The 25,093-nt window shown below is 36.2% G+C and overlaps 1 protein-coding gene across 5 annotated transcripts in view; it reads left to right on the top strand.

Annotated features, from left to right (window-relative positions):
- Positions 1 to 25,093, top strand: part of ATG5 (autophagy related 5) — a 110,818-nt gene that overhangs the window by 26,444 nt on the left and 59,281 nt on the right. For all 5 annotated transcript variants that reach the window (XM_081044930.1, XM_081044932.1, XM_081044934.1 and 2 more), the window contains one exon: positions 12,201 to 12,363. In XM_081044930.1, the coding sequence (XP_080901056.1) occupies positions 12,201 to 12,363 (163 nt within the window). The remainder of the gene's footprint in view (positions 1 to 12,200; positions 12,364 to 25,093) is intronic.

A 25,093-nucleotide genomic window follows, 5' to 3' on the forward strand; every position in this document is an offset into this window, starting at 1 on the left:
TCTCCAAGAGACCCTCCTGCCTCCACCCTACACACGTGAGTCAGTTTGTATTTTAGACTGGATTGGGGGTGAGGGTGAGACTGTTAAAGAATTTTCACACAGACGTATTTTCTCTGATTTTTAATTGACTTTGATGTTATTTGAACAGATTTATGTTTATAGTAAATTAATTTTAATGTCTAGAGAATGCTTTTCAAACTTTAATGTACATGCAAATCACTTGTGTGTCTTGTTAAAGTGAGATTTTGAATTTGATTCCCTAAGTTTGGTTCCAGGAAGAAGTTCTGCATTTTTAACAAGTTCACAGGTAATGCAGTGCTGTTGGACCCCCAGACTGCATGTTGAATAATAAAGAGTTTAGAGAATAATGCACTTTTAAAAGTTCATAATATTGTGTGCAGAACCAAAAGGTTGTAAGAAGGAGTCAGAAAATTAATGTTTTTGTAGGAATTTTTACATTACTTTTTGAATTCTGAGAGAGAGAGATATTATGTAATTCTAAAGTGTTAACTGCTTTAAAACATATAGAGCTGGATGGATGTTCACTTTTATTTCTTTCTGTATTTATCAAAACAGTGAAAATTGTACTTTCCTCAGGCTTTTCTAAGCTTCAAGGACATTTTTGTTCCCTAAACTTGATTAGCCTACTGAAAAAATTATTTCTCTTTCCTCAATTTTTTACTTTGAACAATTCAAACCTATATTAGAGAAGTTGAGAGTTATTCAGTGAATTAACCACATACTTTTCACTTGGATTTGCCAATTGTTAACATTTTGCTACCTTTGTTTTATTTCTCTGTGTTTTTCTTCTCTGATATTTTCATTATTTCTATAGACATGTTGCTTGCAAAGCTGAATTGTAATCAAAAGATTGTTTACAGTGTGTGGAATTTTTAGAAGGGGAAGTTTCGTAGTGTGATTAAAAATTTGGTAATATCAGGTGAAAATATCAGGAGCTTTTTAGAATGTTCAGTTCTGCATATCCGAAATAAAATTTAGTAGAATAAACGACGTTAATAATAACTTGGTGTTTTTCTCTCTTTCTTTCCTGGTAGCATGGTGCTAAATTGTATTTTGGTATCGATAAGAGGAGAAATTTTAATCTTGAATTTTCACAGTGATTTTTAAGGATAAGAGCTCACATTTGCTAGGCAAAATGGGTCAGCCTTAAGGCAACTGGTTCTATGCAGAACATTGTTGAATGATTGTGACCAGATGAAGTTAGGGTTTTGGACCGAGGTGCTCTGTCTTACTTACAATGCTTGGGAAGGCACTCCCACTGGTCCTGACTGGTACTTGTTCTTTAAGTATACGTGTATGATTGGTCACACCCCTTTTTTGATGGACAGTTCTTTGTTGCTAGGCCAAGAGCCACTCTGTCTCTCTGAGGTAATTTACCATATCCCGGCTTTTTCCACTGTATGTTGATAAGATAGGTCTCAACTTTCCTTGAGTACACTTCAGAGTCTCTCCCATGCTTCTGATACCTGTACTTCCTAACTCTAATATTGGTGGTTATTTTATAGTATGTATCAATAGTGCATGATATTAGTTATTACTGCTGTGTGGCAGATCACCCAAATGTAGCAGCTTAAAACAACAGACAGCTATTATCACACAGTTTTCTGTGAGTCAGGCTCACCTGGATCTTCTGCTTAGGGTCTCACAAGACTGCAGTCAGGGTGTTGGCTCCATTCTCGCCTGGAGACTGGAGACTGCTTCCAAGCTCACTCCAGTTGCTGGCAGAATTCATTTCCTTGTGATTATAGGACTGAGGGCCATACCTTCTTGTTGACTGTCCCCTAGAGGTCGCACTCAGCACCTAACGGCTGCTTGTTCATTTCCTTGCCAAGTAGACTTTCCCAACATGTCAGCTTACTTGACTGAATCAACAAAATGAACCTCTAGAGCTAGTCTCTTAACAAGACTGCAGTTTTATATAATGTGACCTAATCACAGGAATAATATCACATGACCATTGCCTCATTCTTTTGATTAAATGCAAATCACAGGTCCTGCCCACACTCCAGGGGAAGGAAATAAAGAAAGATGTAAGCACCAGGAGATAGAGATCATGGAGGGTCACATATACTTAGAACTTTATGAAATATTTTTTTTAATCATTAATTTATTCATCAAATATTTGTTGAGGTTAATATCTGCTTTCAGCCATGACAGAGTAACTGGATTGTTTTCTCCAGCCAGAAACAGCTATAGAAGTAGACAAAATAAAGTAGAGCATTTCAGGCATTGGACATTAGAGGGAAAGAGAACAAACAAGATAAACCCCACATTCAACCCATCTGTACTTTGGGACAATTTCCTGACTGTCATAGGGAGTTGAACTCAAGCAGAGCAGGAAAGTTCTACTGAGCCGAGGATGGAGCGATTGGAGTTCTGGGCTGCTGAAGCAGCTGGAACTTGCCAGGTAGGGTATCAGAGAAGAGGGAACAGATGTGTAAGTGTGAGTTCCCCAAGAGTACTTGGCTAGGACGGAGCTACACATACATAGGTGATATATCCCTCCAGGCCTGATAGAAAGTGTATATTAGGGGGTTAAGAGTGGGACAGGTTCCATGATGCCTGGAGAGTATGTATCCCAGCCCTTCCACAGAGGAGAGAGACTTAGTGCACTTACCTGAAACACCAGAAAGGCCATGCTGTAGGAGTAAGGATTATACTTTGAGCAGGGTTAGCAAATTGTGGCCTGTGTGCCAAGTCCGGCCCACTGGCTGGTTTTGTATGGCCTATGATCTAAAGATGATTTTTATATTTTTTAGTGGCTGAAAAAAAGTCAGTAGAAGAATATTTTGTGATACGTGAAAATTATGTGGAATATAAATTCTAGTGACCATAAATAAAGTTGTATTGAAATTCAGCCATCCATGCTCAGTCATTTCCATACTGCTTTTGGACTACAGCAGACTCAAGCACTTGTTATAGACATTGTATGGTCCACAAGTCTAATACATTTACCGTCTAGTCCTTTACAGAAAAAGTTTGCCAACTCCTATTATAGAGTAAGGATTTCTCAGAATCTGCCCTAATATAGCCTAAAATTAAGCCTTTTTAGGATTATGGAGAGGCACTAGGCAGAACAAAACTCGGCAACAAAGACAGCATAATCTAGATTCTTTATACCACATTCACAATGTCCAGCATACAATTAGCTATTACTAGAAATGCAAATCAGCAGGAAAAGTTGAACCATATCAAGGGGAAAAAATGCTACTGATAGTATAAAACTGACTCTGAGATAACCCACATTTGGAATTAACAAAAAATGAATTAAAGCAACTATAAAAAACTCAGTGACTTAAAATAATATTACAAAATTGTAGAACAGAAAATAATAATATCTGAAATGCAAAATTCACTGGATGGGCTTAACAGTGAATTGGAAATGGCACAAGAAAGTTTCTGTGAACTTGAAGTCAGATCCATAGCAATTATCCAATGTGAAGAACTAAGAGAAGAAAATGGAGGTGGCATGTGGGGGGGGCGGACAGAGTCCCAGTGACCTCTAGAATAATATCAAGCAGTCTAACATACATGTAATTGGAGTCCTAGGAGGAGAGGAAAAGAGAATGGGCCAGAAAAATATTTTAAGAAATAATGGCTAGACTCACATGTCTTGGTGTCAAAGCTACAGTAACCAAAACTGTGATACTGGCATAAGGATAGACATATAGATTAATGGAGTAGAAGTGATAGTCCAGATATAAACACACATTTATGAGCAGTTTATTTTCTGTATGGGTGCCAAGACAATTCACCAAGGGGAAGAATAGTTTTTCAACAGATGGTGCTGGGACAACTGGATTGCCACATACAAAAGAATGAAATTGATCCCTATGAAAAATAAGTAGGAATGGATCAAAGACCTAATGTAAGAGCTAAAGTTATAAAAATCTTAGAAAAAAAAAAAGTAAATTTTGTGACTTTGGAGAAGGCAGTGATTTCTCAGGTATAACACTTAAAAGTACAAGCAACCAAAGAAACAATAGATAAATTGAGTTTCATCAAAATGAAAAACTTTCATTCCCTCAAAGGAAGTAAAAAGACAGCCCACAGAATTGGAGAAAATATTTGCAGAATATGTATCTAAAAAAGATCGAGTATCCATATATATATACACACACACATATATACATATATATAAATCTTATAATTCAATAAAAAAGGTAAATAATCCAATTAAAAATGGGCAAAGAATTTGAACAGACATTTCTCCAAAGACGACATAAAATGGCCAACAGGCACATGAAAAGATGCTAAGCATGGTAATTAGTTATTAGGGAAATGCAAAGAAAGACCCCAATAAACTATTCCTTCACACCCACTAAGACAGCTATAATCAAAAAGTTGGACAATAACAGGTAAAGAGAGTGGACTAATTGGTACTGTCATATGTTGCATGTTACTACTGGGATTATAAAATGACGGGGCTGCTTTGGAGAACAGTCTGATAGTTCCTCAACTGATTAAACATAGACTTGCTATATGACCCACTAATTACACTATAGTTACATGCCCAAGGGAATTGTAAACTTATGTCCAGCCAGAAACTTGTACATGATATTCTTAGCAGCATTAGTCATAATAGCCGAAAAGTAGAAGCAACCCAAATACTCATAACGAATAAACAAAATGGATATCCATGCAACAGAACATAATTTGACCATGAAAAGGAAGGAAGTGCTGATGATGCAACAGCGTGGATAACCTGAAACATCATGCTGAGTGAGAGAAAACAGACAGAAAAGACTGCGTATTATGTGACATACATGAAATGTCCAGAGTATGCAAATCTACAGAAACAGAAAGTATATTCGTGATTTTCAAGGGCTGGAGGCAGGCAGAAGGGGGAATGACTGCTTATAGATACGAAGTTTCTTTCTGGAGTAATGAAAATATGTAATTAGATAATAGTGATGGTTCCATAACCCTATGAATATACTAAGAACCACTGAATTGTACTCTTTAAAATGGAGAATTTTAAGTGATTATGAATTATATCTCAATTTTAAAATAATGGTTAATAATTTCCCAAACTTGGGAGAACGAAAATCAGTCTGTGTGTCAAAGAAGCTCAGCAAATCCCCAAGCAAGTAAATATATAGAAAACTATACCCAGGCACATCATACTTAAACTGCTGAAAACCAGTTATAAATAGAAAATGTTGAAAGCAGCCACAAAAAAAAAAAGACACATGACATAAAAGAACAGTAAGGTGAATGATGGCTAGCTTCTCATCCAACAGTGGAGATCAAAAGACAATGGAATGACACCATAAAAGACTGAAAGAAGCTACCAGCAGAAATGAAAGAGCCCTGGCAATGGTAAATAAATGGTAAACGTAAAAGATTACATCTTTTCACTTCTTTAAAAGAGAAATGATTGTTTAAAGCAAGAATAATATAATTTTAAGGAAGGGTTTATAATGTCTGTATAAGTAAAATATATGACAATTGTCTAAAGCAGGGGTGTCCAAACTGCGGCCCGTGGGTCAACTGCGGCCCGCAATCCATTTTTTATTGGCCCACAGCAAGTTCCAAAAATATATTTAGTTTACTTAAATAAAACAGATGAGGCAATATGTACTTCACCTCTAGTGAGTGGTCCGGCTGTTGTATATTTAGTGCATATGGCCCTTGGTGAATAACGTTAAAAAAAGTTTGGACACCCCTGGTCTAAAGGATGGGGCCACTAAATCCTCAGTTAGCTATGGGTCAAAGAAGAAATCAGAAGGGAAATTTAAAAATATTTCAAACTAAATGATAATGGAAACACAACATACTAAAGTTTGTGGGATTTACCTAATGCAGTGCTTAGAGGGAATTAAAAACTTTCTCTTTGTAAAGTAGAAAAACACAATTTACTGATAATCAGGAATGAAAAATGGGATACTACTAAAGATCCTACAGCCATTTAAAGGGTAGTAGGAAATATTATGAATAACTTTATGCCTTCAAATTTGACAAATAAATTCAATGAAAATACCGTTTACCAAAACTGACAAAAGAAGTACCAGATAGGAATAGCTCCTTAATATTGGATTTGTAATTAAAAACAGCTTTCTCACAAAGTCAAATTTCTTGCCTAGTTTCATTGGTGAGTTTTAATATTTAAGGAATAAATAATATCAAAATTTACAAATTGACAGAAGGTAGGGGAATGTTTCCCAATTTGTTTTATAGGCCAGAATAACTCTGATACCAAAATCTCTTAAAGATATTAAAAGAAAAAACAATTGCAGACCAGTATTTCTCATGAGCACAGATGCAAACACTCTATAGGAAATACTATAGAAAATACTAGCAAATTGAATCTAGCAATATATAAAAAGGACAATACACCATGACTGTTGAGACTGTCCCAGGAATACAAGGGTGGTTTGACTGACTTTTCAAATATCAATGAATCAGTGTAAGTCAGCATATTAACAGAAAATAGAAAAAGCGTATGATCAGATAAATAGATGCAGAAACAGCTTTTGACAAAATTCAGTACTTATTTGTCATTGAAACTCTTAGCAAGCTTTTGAATAGAAGGGAGTTTGACAGAGTACATACGAAAAGCCTACAACTAAAAATCATGCTAAATGGTGGTTTATTGAATGTTTCACTCTAAAATCAGGAGAAAGGCAAGGATGTCTGCTCCCACCATTTATACAGGCAGTTTTGCTCTACTGCAAAACACATTAATCAATTTATATAATCCTAAAAAGGACTATGCTGGTAAAAATCACAGAACTTATGGGGAAAGTGCGTTAGGGGCATAAAATCCAAAAACTTCATTAGTGACAAATGAAAAAGATAGGAACCTAATAAAAGCACAGTTTTACACATGTTAAATGGTTAAGACCTGAAATCTATGTAATTTTACGAACAATTGTCACCCCAAAAAATAAATAAAAATTTAAAAAAATAATTAAAAAATGGTTAAGAAAAATATAAATACTTCTTATGTTGAACATAAACATACTTTTTATGTTGAATAAGACTAGAAATTTGCTTGTAGAAATGAGCATCAGCGTGGTTTGCAGCTTTTCAGTTTTTGTGAAGTAGTGGAAGGAAGGTTATCTGAAATCAGACGAAATTGTAATATCAGATATGGATAGCTCATAAGGAGAATTGAGGTAGCAGGTCCATTTCTGAGGTGTGTGTGTTGCGTATTCCTATGGGGCTCGGTTTATCTGGGTGCAGTTTTCTGTGTTTACCTAGCATTTCTTGTGGACAATATTTACAAAAGTAAACATGAAACTTAACATTCCTCTAATTGTTTCCTAATATTTCTTTCACTTTGGAACAGATCCAAAAGATTTGAACACATAATTCATATATATATGTTCTGATATACTTGTATACAGAGGGTGCCAAAAAATGTATACACATTTTAAGAAAGTAAAAAACTATTACAATCGTAATAATACATACTGATAACAAAAGATAAACACAAGTTAGGTGTATACATTTTTTTTGGCACCCCTAGTATAATAATACGTATGTTCTGACCTTCTCACACTTTTGCGTGAGGTCAGATTTGCATTTTAGGAAGATCACCATGCCTCCAAATGTGAAAAATGAATTAAAGAGGATAAAACTTTGGGCATGGGACCCAGTTACAAGGTTTTCAGCAATGTCATAGTTGTTTAGTTTGTAGCAGGAAAGGCACTGAGAATGTTTAAAGTGAATGGATTTAGATCTACTTAGAGTATAGTCTCAGTAGAACTTGAGTGGGTGTGTGAATGGGGAGGAGGAGTCGTCAAGGGGGGAAATCATTTGTTTACTTTTGGATTTGTTGAGTTTCATACAGCTACTGACATATGTCTACTAGATTAACAGATACATGGGTTCTAGGGTCATGAGAACGACCTTGGCTGGAGACAGACAGTGAGACTCATTAGTTCATACACAGTATTGAAGTAGGTAAGCTTATTTAAGGTGAGTATATGGAATGAAAAAAGCGAAGGAGTCCTAGGTCAGAAACTTGAAAAATGCCAACATTTAAGGAATGGGCTAGAAATAGGCTTTTGCAAATGAAAGAGGGGAAAAATAAAGAAAAGAAGTGTGGTAACACAGATTTGAGGATGACTGCTTCATAGTCAAAGATGTTAGATGTTTGGTGAGGGCTTATAACAGTTAGGGACTGAAAGGTATCCTTTACCATGAAAAGAGCAGTTTCAGTGGAGTGGTAAGGGGAGCAGACAGATTGCTTGGGTGATAAGTTAAGAGTGAAATGCCTGCTGGGTGAGTTGAAAGATTGGCTCGGTGAAGTTGAGGGAAAGGTTATGTTTTTTGCTTTGGGGGGGTAGTTTTATTTTTAAGGACAACTAATGGGAAATGGTAATTACAGATAAAATGGTTAAAGGGAATATTACAGGAAGTTGGGGGGATAATTAAATGAGCTGGGTTTCAAAGGTCCAAAAGATGGGCTCTAGTAAACAGGATGGAATATACCTCTTAGATTGTACCAGGAAAGGAGATAATTGGTTGCAGGTAAGTTTGTAGATTGGATCTTGGTAAAATTAGAAAATTTTTTAAAAATCAAGAAAGTTTAACAAATTTTAGTGTTGGTTTTAGCATTCATTCAGCTAACTTCTATTAGCATCTTTTTCGTAGTATGTTATTCTTTTCTCATCCTGAAAATAAGAAAAATCCTCTCCCTTTCCGTTTCCACGTGCACACGCATCAAAGTGATTTTGGAAATAACATTTTAGATTTTATAAAAGTAAGCCTTTAAGCTATCACCTCATATTTTCCCTGTCAGAGTGCTGAGTCTACTCTTAATCAACTCCTACTGTTGAGGTGATTCAACAGTAAAATAAAATCACATGGCTATGTATATTCGTTTGCTTGACTGCCATAACAAAATACCACAGACTAGGTGGCTCAAATAACAAATTTGTTTTGTCATGGTTCAGGAGGCTGGAAAGTACAAGATCAAGTCAAGGGCCAGCAGAGTTTGGTTCCTGGTGAAGACTATTCCTGGTGTCCATGTGGTTGCCTTCTCACTGCGTCCTCACATGGCCTTTCCTCCTGCTGTTGGGGGAGAGAAACACTGAGCTCTCTGTTGTCTTTTCTTATAAGGACACTAATCCTAGTGGATCAGGGCCCCACCCTTATGACCTCATTTAACGTTAATTGCTTCCTTAGAGGCCTCATCTCCAAACACAGCCACTCTTTAGGGCTTCAACATTGGAGTATTGGGGGACACAAACAGTTCATAACACTATTATTAGCAACTTTTGTATTTTTAATGCAATGTTAGATCCTTTATTGATCATATGGAAAAAATTTTTTTTTTCTCGCTCCATTGTCTTAATAGAGCTTGCAGTTATTATTAATAGATTGAAAGGCATTTTTTCTTCCTCACTTGTAGGCAGTTTCAGTTTAGTGTTATTTGGTTATCTCTAATATGTCTGGACATATTCCAGACTGTCTGGATTAATATTTTAATTAAACGGCACAGGTAATAATATCTAAGTGAATTAAACCTTTTAGATCAATTCTATAAAATTATGTTTAATTTATTAGGCATTCTGACCTGGAAGATTAATGAAAGCAAGTAAAGCTGGTGTCAAAACTCTCCTTTCTTTGCAAGAATTTGCGTGTAATGTAAAGATACACACTTATACACAGCGGCTAATACATATATGAAGAAATTAGAAATGTAATGAACCAAGGGTCTGTTTAATTTTATTGTGAGGCTTTAGGGGGAAAAAAAAGGTTTTTCCTCCATACTCCAACCTAACCATGGAATAGAGCATTTCATGAGTAGGAGCTGAGGGGACTTTGAGACATCTGTCACTTTATTCATTGCCACACTTAATTCAACTGCTGTGGCTGCCTAAACAGGTACCTCCTTTTTCTGTTACTGCTCTCATGTTTTCCCTGAGTTTGTTTCAAGAAAGAGTTCACCTCCTTCCTGGATAGAGGTAGAGCATTCTCTGTTGAAGAGTAGGCACGCAAACCTCTGCACTCTCTTGTAAACCTCTCTCATTTGCTAGAAAGATTAGTCATTTATAGTTCTCTCACTTCAGCTGTCAATTATAGGTGTCAGCATTAAGTTTAGAAACCTGTAAAGCAATGGAAGTCTGGAAAAAGTAAAACTTTGGTACCTTCTCTGATTACAGGAGCCATTGAGGCGGCTTAGTAGCCTACTCTGAAACAACACTAAAAAACGGTGCGATTTCCCCCCCTGACTTCTCCAAACACTGTTTTGAGAGACCGGAACTCCTTTTTTCCTTAGTCAGCTTGTATACAATTTTAACAAGTTCTCACAGTACTTAAATAGGTCATAAATTTAAACTACGTGAAAATAATGTTTTCTCTGGAATATGAACTTTCGTATTTTCTGCCACCCATCTATTTTACATTCATACATCAAGAATAACAAAGTCAACTTTTTCTTAAATAGAAATAAATATCACAATGCTAATTCATTGGCATAGAATGTAATTGATATGATACACATTTAATTCTTCATTTTGGTCAGGGAGCCAGGACAAACCCCTTAAATCTAGCTAAATCAAAGCAAATACAGCTGATTGTAAAGTTGTTTAAGGTCAGGACGCTCTTTCTGCTACCCATGTCCTCTCCCATCTTTTACTTTTGTCTTTCTCTCATATTCTCCTTTTGCTTTTTTATTTTTATGGAACTTTACATTTTCTCATATTCGTTGCCGTTGTGTTCCTGTAAACATATGTAAACATGCACCTGAGTTTTTTATGGACCTCTAGTGCAACAGCACCATGAATCTGAAATCCCTTTGTACCTAGAGAAACAATTTGATTGTCTCAGCCGTTTCCTTCTGCTCTTGGGCAACTGTGACCAGGGGGTAGTTTATATAATGGTTCACCTTTTACTCAGCGGAAACTGAGATCACACTCTAGAGACCACAAGGAGGTATAACTGTTTATTTGCATTTAAAGAATTTAGGAAATAGCTATAGTTAGTTAAGTGCCTTTTCTCTTGGTAGAATGGCATCTACTGTCAGTTTTTTACTCATTTAGGAGCTTTTCATAACTTGAATTATTGAATGTTTGTCTATTACTACAGCAACATGAATAGGTCATGACTAAATGGTGTTTTCTGCCATTATTATTTTACTCTTTTTATTAAGGGACTTATAGAACAATGTATTTTTCTGTAAAATAATGTTATGATATAATAAAGGTAGTAGGTGTTATGGAGGAAGTGGTATTGCATAGTGTTTAAGAGCTGGGACTTGGAGACAGACTGATCTCAGCTCTACCTCTTGCAAGTTGTATATCTATTCACTCCCTGAGCTTTAATATTTTAAATCTGTTAAATAGCAATAAGAATAATGTTCATCTCAAAGGTTGTTATACAGATTAAATTATAATCCTATAAAAAGTTTGGCACAAGGTTTGTCGCTAAGTATTCAATTAGTGTTAGCTATTGCTTCTTTTCAGTGAAAAGTGCATTAATCCTCACTTATGTAACTGCTTATCTGACCAGTGATCATTGCCTCAACTGCCAGAAAGATTCACTGAAGGTATAGGATGTAAATTGAGCTATTTGACCTGAAAAGCTATATTTTAACAGCTTTATTAAGCTCCAGTTGACCTGTAGCAAACTATACATATTAAAAGTGTACACTTTGATAAGTTAATACCACAATTTATGTATTCAGTTACTTTTTGACATTGAGGTTTCCTGTTTTTTGGCTATTAACAAATAAAGCTGCTGTGAACATTTATGTACAAGTCTTTGTTTGGATATATGCTTTTTTTCTCTTGAGTAGATACTTAGTTGTGGAGTAACTGGATCATTGTAAGTGTATGTTTACATTTTTAAAGAAACTACCAAACTATTTTCCAAAGTAGTTGTACCATTTTACATTCCAACCAACAGTATATGAGAGCTCCATTCCATGTTCTTGCCAACACTCAGTATGGTCAGTCGGAAAGCTATTCTTAAAATTATTCATTTCATATCTTTTTTAATGTTATAAACATACTATGTAAGGATTATTTGGAAAAAGTATAAGATATTTCAGATAACCAAAGATTTTTAAGTTAATTTTAAAAGTATTTGGAGTTGTATTGAAATCTCTTTATTGGGAAGGTAAGAGATTGTTTGCTAAAAGTACTGGGGGAGATACAGTTCTTTAAGAAGTTAATTTTATAATGTGTGTATCTGTTTTATATGTGTTTTTTTTCCTTTGATAGGGTTTTCCAGAAAAGGACCTTCTGCACTGTCCATCTAAGGATGCAATTGAGGCTCATTTTATGTCTTGTGTGAAAGAAGCTGATGCTTTAAAGCACAAAAGTCAAATAATCAATGAAATGCAGAAAAAAGATCACAAGCAGCTCTGGATGGGATTACATAACGGTAAATATAGCAATGTTTAATTTCAAAATACTCCTTTATAAAGGACCTGTAATTCTAGGAGAAATTGGTGCATCGTAAGATTAGTAGTGCAAGTTTAGATTCTAGTCTCTCCACACAAAATTTTATGAAGAAGCTACCTTTAGTCATCCCTTTCATTGTACCAACCAACCAGACCATACCAACCAAACCATAGAACGTTAACCAAACTAACAGCTCATGTTTATCATTGATCAAAGCATGACTCAAAATGTCACGTATTCAGACATTTATATAACTTAATATATCAGACTTAGTCTAGTAACTGCCTTCATTGATACTTTTTGGAATAAAATTTCTTTTTTGCTGTTTTTGTCTTAACTCATATTCTTTCTTGGATATATGACCGTTCTAAAGTTATCTTTATTAAATTAAATTTTATTAAATTATTTTTCAAATTGAGTTTCATTGAATTCCACTAAGGTATGCATGTGGTTAAAATATATTTTATTCCATTTTTATATTTAACTGTAAATTATTTTTGTAGCTATTATGTTGGTTTTGTCTGCACTGGTAATTATTGAGCTTACACACTCAAAATCTTGTATGTGGTGTCCTGTGGATACTGGAGACATTGGTCGTTTATTTTCTACTTTTTAAAAATGGAAATATTCATTTAGGAAATTGTTACTTGGGTAGAGAAGATAGAAAATGCATTTTGCGGTAAAAGGCTGAATGTTTGTCTACATTAAGGTAAATTGGTGAAAAGTAATTAATTGTTCCTGCTGCCTGGAATACCCTTTCCCATCCCTTTTGTCTGTGTAATTCCTACTTAATGTTTTAATGCTCTTCTCTTTTGTCTCTTTGTTACCTTCTGGGTGAAGCCTTCTCTCTTCTTTTAGCCAACAAATATTTATTGGACACCTAACATGTACCTGACACTAGGTAGGAGTAGTACTCCCCCCGCAGTGATGGAACACGGACCCCGAGCTCACAGCCAGGTGAAGGCAGAACTACAGTTTTCATACCCTTGGGGCTCTTATTCCATTTACATGCACTTTTGCTCTCATATTTTATCGCATCCTGGTATAGTTATGGTTTATATATTCTGCTAGAATATAAATTTCTTCTAGTTAGAGTGGATTATATACATTTTTGTATCCCCAGCACCTAATCTAATCGTAGGCATAGAGTAGACAAAATAAATACTGACTGAATGACTCCTTTATTTTATTCCTCTCTAATACTATTAGGAAGTAATATTAACAGCTTTTTATAAATAATTTAATATTAGTATAAAATAGAGGAAGAGCTTTGTTTGAATTTGTTTACCAAAATAGATTTTACGTTCAAGAATTTTACCATTCAAAAGAAAGTTCTATTAATTTGTGAAGTCAGAGATAGTTCACCTTTTGGTTAGTATAATTGTACATTGGTCAAAGTTGAGACATAGCACATCATAAATCTGTTTCATTCAGAACTGCACCTGTAGAGCATAACCTCTAAACAACGATTTAAACAACTTTTGAATACTTTCAAATGCTAATTTTAATTTTTCAGATCTCTGTGAAGGAAACAAGAAAAGCTTCTGAAACCAAGAAAACTCATTTAAGACATACTGTGCCTTTCAGTGTTTTTTATGGGTTTTCATTTTAGATATAAAAGTATTTAACTTCCCTGTGAAACAGAGTTAGTGACCACAAATAAAAGAAAAGAAAGTAGCATTTTTATTATTTATGAGGCAGTTGTCATGTCAGGCTATTTTCTATTAAATGTCAAGCTGTTTTTCTTGTAAATTAGAGACTTGAGGAAATCTTTAAAAAATATTTTTAATATATGAGTTTTCAGTCTTGATTTTCTGTATATACTAAGAAAATAAAAGATGGCATTAAATAAATTCCATAGATCTTCAAATAAGTGCAATTTTGATTGCTAAATATGTTGAAAATATACATTGTTACTAAAGTGTGATTAATTTTTTTGAGCTAAGTAATTCTTTAGAGAAATCAGTTATTTGGTAGTGTACCGTTTTAACTTAAAGCTCATATTTAAGAGGAAATAGTGATTAGCGCAACGTGATTTTCATAACAAATCGTAACATTTTGAAAGTATTTTTGTTTGGTAGGTGATATAAAAGATAAATACAATGGTTCTAGCTCTTTAGAGGCTTGTATGATAGGGCCAGTTGGGTTGTAATTACATTGCTTTTTGTTTTTATCAGTAGCATATCGTAGATTAAGTATGTGAGAATCTTGCTCAGAGAAGGAGCATTGGACCTAATCTTTACCATCTCTTGTTGGTTGTGTGGCCATGGCAGATGACTTTCTGTCTAAGCTGGAATTTCTTTATGAATGTGAAGGTGGGAAAACCACACAAGACTCAAACTCAAGGACTGTCAAGGGGTAATCACATGTACCTGAATTCTGATGATTAGATATTCTCAATTGTTTCCAGAAGGGCTTCTTGGAAAAATAATTATTATTCGTAATTTCTCTGTGTTTCCGTCTCTCTCCCTCTCTTCCCTCTGTCCCTCTTACTATCTTTCCTTCCCTGCCTCTCTCACCCCCTTCTTTCCCAGTCCCTTTTAAGTAGGACTTAGGTGGGAGGTAGTAGATAACATTCCAGAAACGTTTAGTAGATAGACTACTGAAACAGAGAGACAAGAGATTTTTGGACTCAACTCTGTATTTTTAAACTTAAATTTCTGTGATTTTGTTAAGAGTGTCAGATGCTGTTCTAGCTATAGGTGGTATGGAAGGAGATTCCTAAGTAGAATTGTCAGTAGGAAGCGTAAGTACTGTTCTTGAACCTTTTGTCTCACTGAAAGGTTGATGTTTGGTAAGCTTCTTGTCTTCTTTAGAAAAATTAAGATTTCTACCAGTTGTGAGAATGCTGGAATCACATTGTAAAAGTAAGAGCAGAGAAGGTAGCATAATGAACCTCCGTATACCTATCACCCTTTTACCAGTATGTGGCCAGTCGTTTTATCTGTGACTTCTCAGCCCTCCCCAACTTTCAGTTTATAGAAATTTTTATTCTTTCATCCAGTGCTACCAAAAGTGCTCACAGATTCATATTCTTCAGATTTTTATACTCTGATATTTAATCAAGTCTTGGAAACAATGTTCATTATAGGCGAGTCATACCCAGGTCCTGATAGTATAGATTAGTCAGTTACAATATCTGCCATGTGCTGGGCCTGTGCTGGGCACAGAGGACACTGGGGTGAACGTGACAGGTGTGGCTCCTTCCCTCAGTTTACAGTCTAGTAGGGGAGGCAGACATTAAACTGGTGGCTTTTACATAACTATTTAATTTATAATTGGAGTTGTAGAGGAAGGGATAGAGAGCAGGGTGGTTGTGCTGAAAATGTTCCAGAAACGGGAAATCCATCATCTGAATTAGGCTCAGAAGCAGCAAAGAGCTTAGTAAGTTCTGGGAGCTCAAAGAAGGCCACTCTGGCTGGAGCCTGGTGATCAAGATCGAGAGAGGCAAGTAGGTGACACTGCGATTTAGGCAGAGACCCTGTCTGTTCAGGGCCTTACAGGCCCTTTAATGATATGATCTGAATCTGCAGGGAATGAGGTGAGGTAAATAGGGGACCTCGGGAAGGTTTTAAGCAGGAGTATAACAGGATCAGTTTATCTTTTAAAAATCATCTCTCTGGCTGCAGTATGGTTAACGAATTAAAAAGGGAACGAAAATGGAATTAAAAGACCAAGGAGAAGTCCATTCCAGTGGTTAGGTGGCAGATGGTAATTGCTCAGACTACAAATGGTAGCCTTGAGGATAGAGAGAAGTGGACAGTTTTGAGAAATATTTGAAGTATAGAATAGTTAGGACTTAGTGTTTGGCTGAATATGGTGGGTTATAAATGGAACTATCAAGGCTGATTCCTAGACGGTTCATAAACGATTTGAGTATTCCTGTCTAGTCTCATCCAGCTTATACATATTATCCAGAGGTAGATCTTCGTTACATTGTTACATTTAGGATAAATCACTTTTTTGATACCCAGTCCCTTAATAATATCATAAAAAGGAACACAGGTCACTTTGATGTCATACATATTTTTAAATTTATGTTGATTTCTGCTGATTACTGTCTTTCTGAATGCTCAAAAACATTCTATAACTTTGCGAGAGACTGACACCAGGCTTACCAATTGATAAAATCCATTCATTTTTTTAAGTTGAAACATTTGCCTGTCTCTGGACCTCAGGCACCTCGCATTTTCCATTGTGTAATAAGATGATTGGAATTGGTTTTGTGATCCTATCTTTAAGTTCTTTTAGTGTCCTCTGAAGTAATTTCCCTTTATCCAAAGACTTGCATTGATTTAAAGCAGCATTCCTACCAGAACAGAGTTCCTACTATTATGTTTGAGCCTATTGAAGCATCGTTTTTACTATATGGCTCACTTTGTGCTTGATACTGGCTTTCCTGCCACTGTTTTTATATGTTTCTTCTATTAGGGTTTTCCAGAGAAATAGAATCAAGTAATAAAGTGTGTGTGTGTGCTCATGTATGCATGTATGTGTGTGTGTATCTAAAAGGAGATTTATTATGAAGAATTGGCTCATATAATTACCATGATCTGCCCTCTGCAAGCTGAAGACCCGGGAAAGCCAGGCCTGAGAACCAGGGAGCCAATGGTATAAATCCCAGTCCAATGGCAGGAGAAGATGAGATAAGAGGTCCTATCTAGTTCAGGCAAAAAAGGGGCAAATTCCTCCTTTTGCTGCCTTTTGTCCTATTCAGGTCCTTGACTGATTGGAGGCTGCCCACCCACCCGGGCAGTCTGCCAGGTGCTCATATGCAATCTCATCCCAAAACACCCTCCCAGGCGCATCTGGGAATGTTTAATCTGCACACCCTGTGGCCAGTCAAGTCGACCCATAAAATTAAGTGTTACATTCCTGCTATAATTTGGTTCATCTTTTATGGGTGTCATTTTAATATTCATTCTTTGAACAGGTAATTACTGAATTCATACTGGAGATAAAGTAATGAACAAAATAGACCCAAATTCCTGCCCTTATGCAGCTTAAATTATAGTGGGGGAGACAGACAATAAGTATAAGTAAAATGCATTATGTGTTGTGTGATGATGAGTGCTATGTGAGAACAACGAAACAGGGAAAGGTGAGAAGGGACTGTGTTGGGAGAGGGCTTTGTTATTTTAAATCAAATGGTCACAGAAGGCCTCACTGATTGGATGGCGTTCAGTGGAGACCTGAAGCAGGACCCTGTGTTTATTTGGGGTTAGTGCCATCCTTAGGGAGAGAACAGCAAGGACAAAGGCCCTGAGGTGGTGGGGGGGTGCTAGGTACTTTCCCAGCGCATAGTCCTCTGTAGCTTTGTACACGTAGTAGACAACAGAGGTCTTTTCCCCTAGGGCACCCTTTTCCTCTAGTGTACCTGTCATATTTCCCCTCGACCTGTGACGCCAGTCTATAGTGGAGTCTCACCATTTTTTAGAACATTCTGTGTAGCAAAAATGATACCTTATCTAGTTCTTATTGTGTGGGACACAAAACATCCTTTTGGCAGTTGATTTTACACCATTTTGAAAGCAATTAACAAAATGCTGAGAATAGAGACCCGTGGGGACTGAACCTGTTTACATAAATGTGGTCAGGGAAGACCTCTTTCAGGAGATGATATTTAAGCTGGAATCGTAAGGATGAGAGGGAACCAGCCCCACCAGGGAATAGCATGTTTCAGGGACATGAGGCAAAAAAGAGTTTGGTACATTTAAGGATTTGAAAGACTAGTACGTCTTGGCCAGTGGCCAAGAAGGAAGATTGACGTGAGATGAGGTTGGAGAGATGTGAAAGAGCTAAAAGGTGTAGGGCCACTTAGGCCAAGGAGAAGAATTTAGGTGTTAAGTGCAGTGGGGAACCACTGGAGGGGTTTTAGGCAGGAGAGTGATGTAGAATGTGATGTGAGAACATTCTGGCTGCTGGATGGAGAACGGAATAGAGGGAGCCAAAAGTGGGAGTGTACAGGCTCTTGTAGTACCTGCAGGAATAAGATGATGGTGGCCTTTATGGTGACAATAGTAGAGATGGAGTAAAGTCAATAAATCGGGGGCTTTTTTTGGAGACAGAATTGACAGAATCTGTTGTTAGATTGGATGTAAGTGTAGAGTGAAAGAAAGTCAAGAATCATTCCTGGGTTTTGACTTGGGCAATGAGGTGGATAGTGGTACTTTGTACTGCAATGTGAAATAACTAGAGAATAGGTTTGGAATGGGGAGCAAACCCTAGTTGAGAAGGTCAGCTTTGAGGTCAGAAGATTGAAATGTCTCTGAGACATTCACATGGAGATGGATTGAGTTAGAAGTTAAGTATTGTGAGTATGTGTCAGTAGATGGAGAAGGCTTAATAGATTTGAATCAAGTGCTGTAGCTTCTCATTTCTTACTCGTTTACTTTCCCAGTAAGTGCCATCTTTATTATTTCGTCTTGAAGATACGTCAGCTAATGTTCCCAGTGATACAAGGCAGTGAAATATGGGGCAATCACATATATTTTGTATGTTGGGCAAATCTTTGTATCCACTAACCATCATGTGCTTTTCTTTCTGCATACATCTGAGTCAGTCATTTCCATTGTTGTTTTGTCTACAGTGCAGTAAGGTGAGTAAGTTCAGTCTGAAGCTGTATGTGTGTGGCATTCAGGAGTCTACAACTTTGTGAGAAATTTGCTTAAAGTCAATTTGTAACCTCCTTGAGCATTCAGTTAAGTTTTACTATGGAACAAATAAGCATTTTACTGTTATTACATTACATGTTTTAAATCTATCTCTCATTATTCCACTTTCTATAATTACAAATAATGATGGAAATCTAAAAGTTTATGCATTGGCGTTTTAATGTAAAGCCATAGAGATACTTTGCTAGACTTGTGGAGAAATACTGTTCTTGGAAATTGCATGATTTAAGTGAATAAATGTGGCAATAATTTGGATCATAGCCTCTTACAGTGCTTTGGATATACTTGGCAGTGAACATCATGGGTAATAAAACTTGGCGAAAACATTTAGACAGTTATTTATAATATACTACAAATTATACTAACATTAAGTTTATTGGAAAGAGTCCATTAATAACAATGAGTGGTCATATATCCCAGAGTTTATCAGTGGTAGACAATACATTTTGTATATGAGATTCAGTTGATACACACACACACACACACACACACACACACACACACACACTAGATTAATGCTTCAGTCTTAACTCTGATTAGTAATTGAAAATATTTTTAGTGAACTCAGTGTTGCAGGAATACAAAAGTTTAGTTTGTAAGTTCCTTTTAAATAAAATTTCAAATCATCCATAGTTAAAAAGACTACTTTATATCTTTTATTTATATTTGGTCCAGTTAAAAAACTTTTTTAAAATTTATGTCTTCTAACATACTGACATTTTTTAATATAAGTTTGAGAAGATTCAAGAAGCTAGGTTTTCCTGGTGAATGTTGGTACTCTACATAGAGGAGATGCAAACAAACATCTATCTGATCAATGATTTCCATTCTTGGAATTATGACTATCATTAGTGTTTGAATTTACAGCACGATTCCTCTTTTTCACTTCAAAAAAACCCACAAATGTACATATATGTGCAGATATAGTTTAACTTATTTTGTTTTTATTTTTTAATTAAAATGTTTTTGATTTTAAAAAATTAGGTATAATTGACATACAATATTAGATTAGTTTCAGATGTACAGCGTAATGATTCAGTATTTTTATATGTCACAAAATGATCACAAGTCTAGTTAACATCCTTCACCTCATAGTTACAAAAATTGTTTTCTTGTAATGAGAAAAAAGATCTACTTAGCAACTTTCAAATATGCAATACAGTTTCATTAACTATAGTCTCCATGTGGTATTTTACATTCCCTGGGACTTACTTATTTTATAACGGCAACATGTACCTTTGACTCCCCTTCATCCGTTTCTCTGACCTCCAGCCCCCTGCCTCTGACAACCATCAGTCTGTTCTCTGTATCTGAGCTTGGTTTTTGTGTGTGTATGGTTTAGATTCCACGTATAAGTGAGATACGCAGTATTTATGTTGCTCTGTCTAACTCATTTCACTTAGCATAATGCCCCAAGGTCCATCCATGTTGCAAGGTCTCTTTTTTTATGGCTGAATAATCCCGTGTGTGTGTGTGTGTGTGTGTGTGTGTGTGTGTGTGTGTGTGTGTGTGTGATATGTATACACATGAGTATATAATCACATTTTCTTATCCATTCATCCATCAGTGGACACTTAAGTTTTTTCCATATCTTGGCTATTGTGAATAATGCTGCAGTGAACATGGGGCAGGGAGTGCATATATGCGTATCTTTTCAAGTTAATGTTTTCATTTTCTTCAGAAAAATACCCAGAAGTGAAGTTGCTGAATTGTATGGCCGTTCTGTTTTTAATTTTTTAAGGAACCTCCGTACTGTTTTCATTTGTGGCTGCACCAATTTACATTCCCACCAACAGTACACAAGGGTTCCCTTTTTCCCCACATCCGCTCCAACACTTTTTAACTTTTTGATGGCAGCCATTTTAACATGTGAGATGATATCTCATTATGGTTTTGATTTGCATTTTCCTGGTGATTAGTGATGTTGAGCATCATTTCATGTACCTGTTATGTCTTCTTTGGGAAAATGTCTATTCATCAGATCTTCTGTCCATTTTAATGAGATTGATTTCTCTTTTTTGTTTTGCTTTTGAATTGTAGGAGTTCTTTATGTATTTTGGATATTAACCCCTTATCAAAAATATTGGAAAATATCTTCTACCGTTTGGTTAGTTGCCTATTTGTTTTGTTGATGGTTTCCTTTACTGTGCAGCAGCTTTTTCATTTGATGTAGCCCCTCGTGTTTACTTTTACTTTTGTTGCTTTTGCTTTTGGTGTCAGATTCAAATAATCATTGCCAAGACGTACATATGTCGATGTACATATGCATGGATAGTTCAACTTATTTTGTTTTTAAATGAATGTTTTGTTTCAAAACTTAATGTCAGGATTCTCCTTAAGAGAACAGAAAACCCAGGTGTACGTACTTTCCTAATATTTTTGTTTTGTTTTGTCAGTTAGCTCCTCATCCCTTTTCTCTAGAGCAGTGTGTCAAAGTGTAGACAGGCCCGAAGCATCAGCATTGCCAAGGGCCTGATTAGAAATGCACTCTAGACCAACGGAACCAAACTCCGGGGTAGGACCCACAGCCCCTGGTGCAGCAGGCCCTCCAGGTGGTTGCGATGCTCTCAAGTTTGAGAAGCGCTGCTTTGGAGCCCGATTTCTCAGCCTTGATGCGCGTAGATATTTTGGACAGGATTCTTGTTTGATGTTGAGGGAGTGGTAAGGCGGGTGCTGCCCTGTGCACTGCAGGGGGTTTGGCAGCAACCCTCACCTCCACCTCCTCACTAGATGCCAGGCTCACAGTGCTCCCCATTCTCAGTCATGACGGTAAAAAATGTCTCCAGACATTGCCAAATAGGCCTTCAGCGGCTGAAGCACCCCATTTGAGAACCATTACTCTGAAGAGAGGTGATAGAGTTAATGGATAAAACTGCTTCTTCTTTAGAGTAGCAGTGACCACTTATTGAATCCCCAGGTTCTGTTCTGAGCACTTTAATGATCACTGTCATCACAAGATGTGTTTGAAAGTGTAAAACCTGGGCGCACCCGTTTCTGAAGTTTCTCATTTGTTCCACCAACTCAACCCTTGAGAACTACTAGTAGGTTCAGTTTTTGCAATGACTCATTTAGACTGTATTTGAGACTATATTGTTTAAACAAGGAAATTTAGCATATAAACAAATTAAACAGTTATTTTAATCAGTTAACTCTTCTAATATGTAAACCTAACCATGTGAACTTATTGTAAATTTAGTCATAATTGTTTCTGGATTATGAAGATTATTTTACTTTTGCTCAGGTGACTATTGAATGACAAATAAATCAATAGTATGCTGTCATTTCAGTAAGACTAATTGTGCTTACATTTTTGAAGTAACATGTGTCTTCTATATTTTTCTTTTTCCTTCTTTTGCTTCTTTTCAGCTCCCTCTCTAGCTTTCCATGTGGCACTTGATCTGATTCTGCGTATGTCGATAATACTTCTTTCCTTGTCTCTACCCTCTCATTTAAATTTACCTAATCTCAGACCTGTCTATTCCTTCATTATCTTTCTGGGGTCTCGATGGCCAGATAGACATTTTAGCTCAGCTGTCTAATTAATGCTGGTGAGTGTGTCACCTATTCCCAGGTACCTATTTCTCACACTTTTACACAAAGACATGGAAGTTACTTTATTGAGAGTTTCAGAACTTCAGGCCTCCTCTTCCCCACTCTCCCACTGACATTCTGCTTCCTCCATCTCTGCCTGTGCAGAGCAGTCCTGAGTTAGTACTGGATGTCAGAATTCTCTATGTTAATGATGTCTTTTCCTGAAACAAAGAAGTAAATGCAGTTCTTTAATAGTGCTAATTTTTATTATTCATTGCATGTGTCTTTTTTGCTTTAGAAACTGTAGAAGATTCAGAAATCCTTTTATGAGAAAAATCACATTAAATATTAAAGTATGCCAATATTTTAATTAGCATTCAGAGACTTGCAAGATTTTAACCCAAACACTAGAAAACTAGAAAAGAAACAGTCCATTAAAAGAATAAGTGCAAAATAAACAAATTTTTTCATCTAAGATGCAGCGTGTTCAGTCAAGTTCTGATTATTATCTTCAACGTGGCTTTCTGTTTAAGTGTTTCTTCCCACAGGGTCCGTTTAGGATTCAATACTATCCTTGATATCTTGGCTTTTTTACATCTAGCTTATTTCTATTAACAATAGGATATCAATAAAATATCTCAGTGTTTTTAATTGGAGTTAATGTCCATAAAAGATTTAAGCAATAATATTTCACTTGATTTCAAATTACCATAAGTCACATTCAAAATTAAACTTCAAAATAACTATGGCTGTTTTTCTTAAACTAGCTTCTTGTTTTTGTAATATACTTCTTAATTTTTTTTTCATAGGCTTATTGAGTTAAGGGAAAAGGTTTTACATTCAAGTTTTCCCACCAATATTTTTTCTCTCAAATTAATGATATTACACTCAAAAAATGTTATATTATACTCAAAAGAATACTGTATGAGATTTAAATATTTGAGTTGTAAAGGAATAAGTTGAGAAATACTTGCAGAATGATTTCAAATTTTAATAACTAATCTCACTTTTACTCTTTGGATTCTTGGAAATCCTGATTAAATTTTTATGCCTTGTAGAATACATTATGTGAAGTAATAAAGTTTAGTTTGTAAAATATTAGGTGGGCCCTATTTTTTGAGGTATGTGTGTAATTGTAAAACTCAACTTTGTTTTGCGGATGAATGAGTTGTTAAATTAATTTTGTAGTAAATGCCACCAGAATAATCTTCGTGGCGAAAATTTCAGCTATGATTTTCAGTTTCACTCATCACTGCCCTTGTCTTTTAAAAGGTTGATCCTGAGTGGTGTTTTCAATTGATGATCACAGTGCATTTCCCCTTGTTCTGCAAAATCATGCCTCAATGAACACGTTGAAGCAAATAATATTTATTTCTGCAGCAGTGACTGCTAACTGTTCAGTTATGTCATCTATAACTGCCAAAGGAGACAAGATTTGTTCAACTATTGTGGGGGCTACAAAAATTACTTTTCCTCCCACCTTCTAAGTTCTTCTAGCTGAGCTAGTAATCAAATTAGACAGAGATACACTGACTGGAGAACAATGTAAAGTTTTTATAAAAATGCTCATGGGGGTGCTGTATAAAATGAGGCCCCAAATGCATTGGGCAATTGAGGTTTATATGCCATTATGGACAAAGGAGAAAGGGGGCAGGGGCCTGAGATTTCAAAGGAATAGGCAACTTACAGGTAGCTGAGGAAGAGGAGAACGCAGGTGACAGGCAAATTTTTGCTGGGTAACCCAGAAACAACAGGCCACTGCCTGGAGCTTTCCTATCTTAACAGTAAAGCGAATAAACTGTTTCCCTTCCTGGAGCAGGCTTTTCCATCTGAATCTTTTAGGCAGGAAAGGAGGAGGGCCCAAGGTTCTTTCTGAATCTTTTATTTCTGGATAACAAGCTTAAAATCAATTTCACAAAAGGCAAAGTTTTGAGGTGGCAAAACTTTGGTCCCCTTCACTATTAAACCTGACACTACCGTGAACTTTGTAGTACAGAACTGGAATTTTTGATACTATGAACATCGTATTCGTTAATGGTTTCCCAGATTCTGGTTAATCATAGGTTATTGAATTGGCTTACCTTGGAGTTTTACCAAGCAAGCTGTGTTTTTACTTATAGAAATGTAACTCCATCTCTTCTGTGATAGGTAGCATCCCTGAGAGCCTACTGGCTCAGTGACCTCAGGCAAATCCTTTTCTCTGCTTTGAACAGATTTCCTCCCGTGTAGAACGAGGATAGCCACCTCTGAAAGATGCTGTGAAAACCAAACAACATAAAACTCATATTGGGTTTTATAAACAGCTAAACTCTGTTCAGGTATATTAATAAAAATTATCTCTGAGGTCTGCCTGTAATCAGACCCCACGACTTTTCACTCTGGAATCACTTGAGTGTTTTTATACCCCTTCTTTACCAGCTTAACCTCTTATTTAACTGTCACTTGGTCATGGGCATTTGAGGAGATGGGGGTGGGATGGGGAGGACTTGAACCACCAGGCTTTAC

Source organism: Rhinolophus hipposideros, assembly GCF_964194185.1.
Source record: "Rhinolophus hipposideros genome assembly, chromosome: 3".
Lineage (NCBI taxonomy): Eukaryota > Metazoa > Chordata > Mammalia > Chiroptera > Rhinolophidae > Rhinolophus > Rhinolophus hipposideros.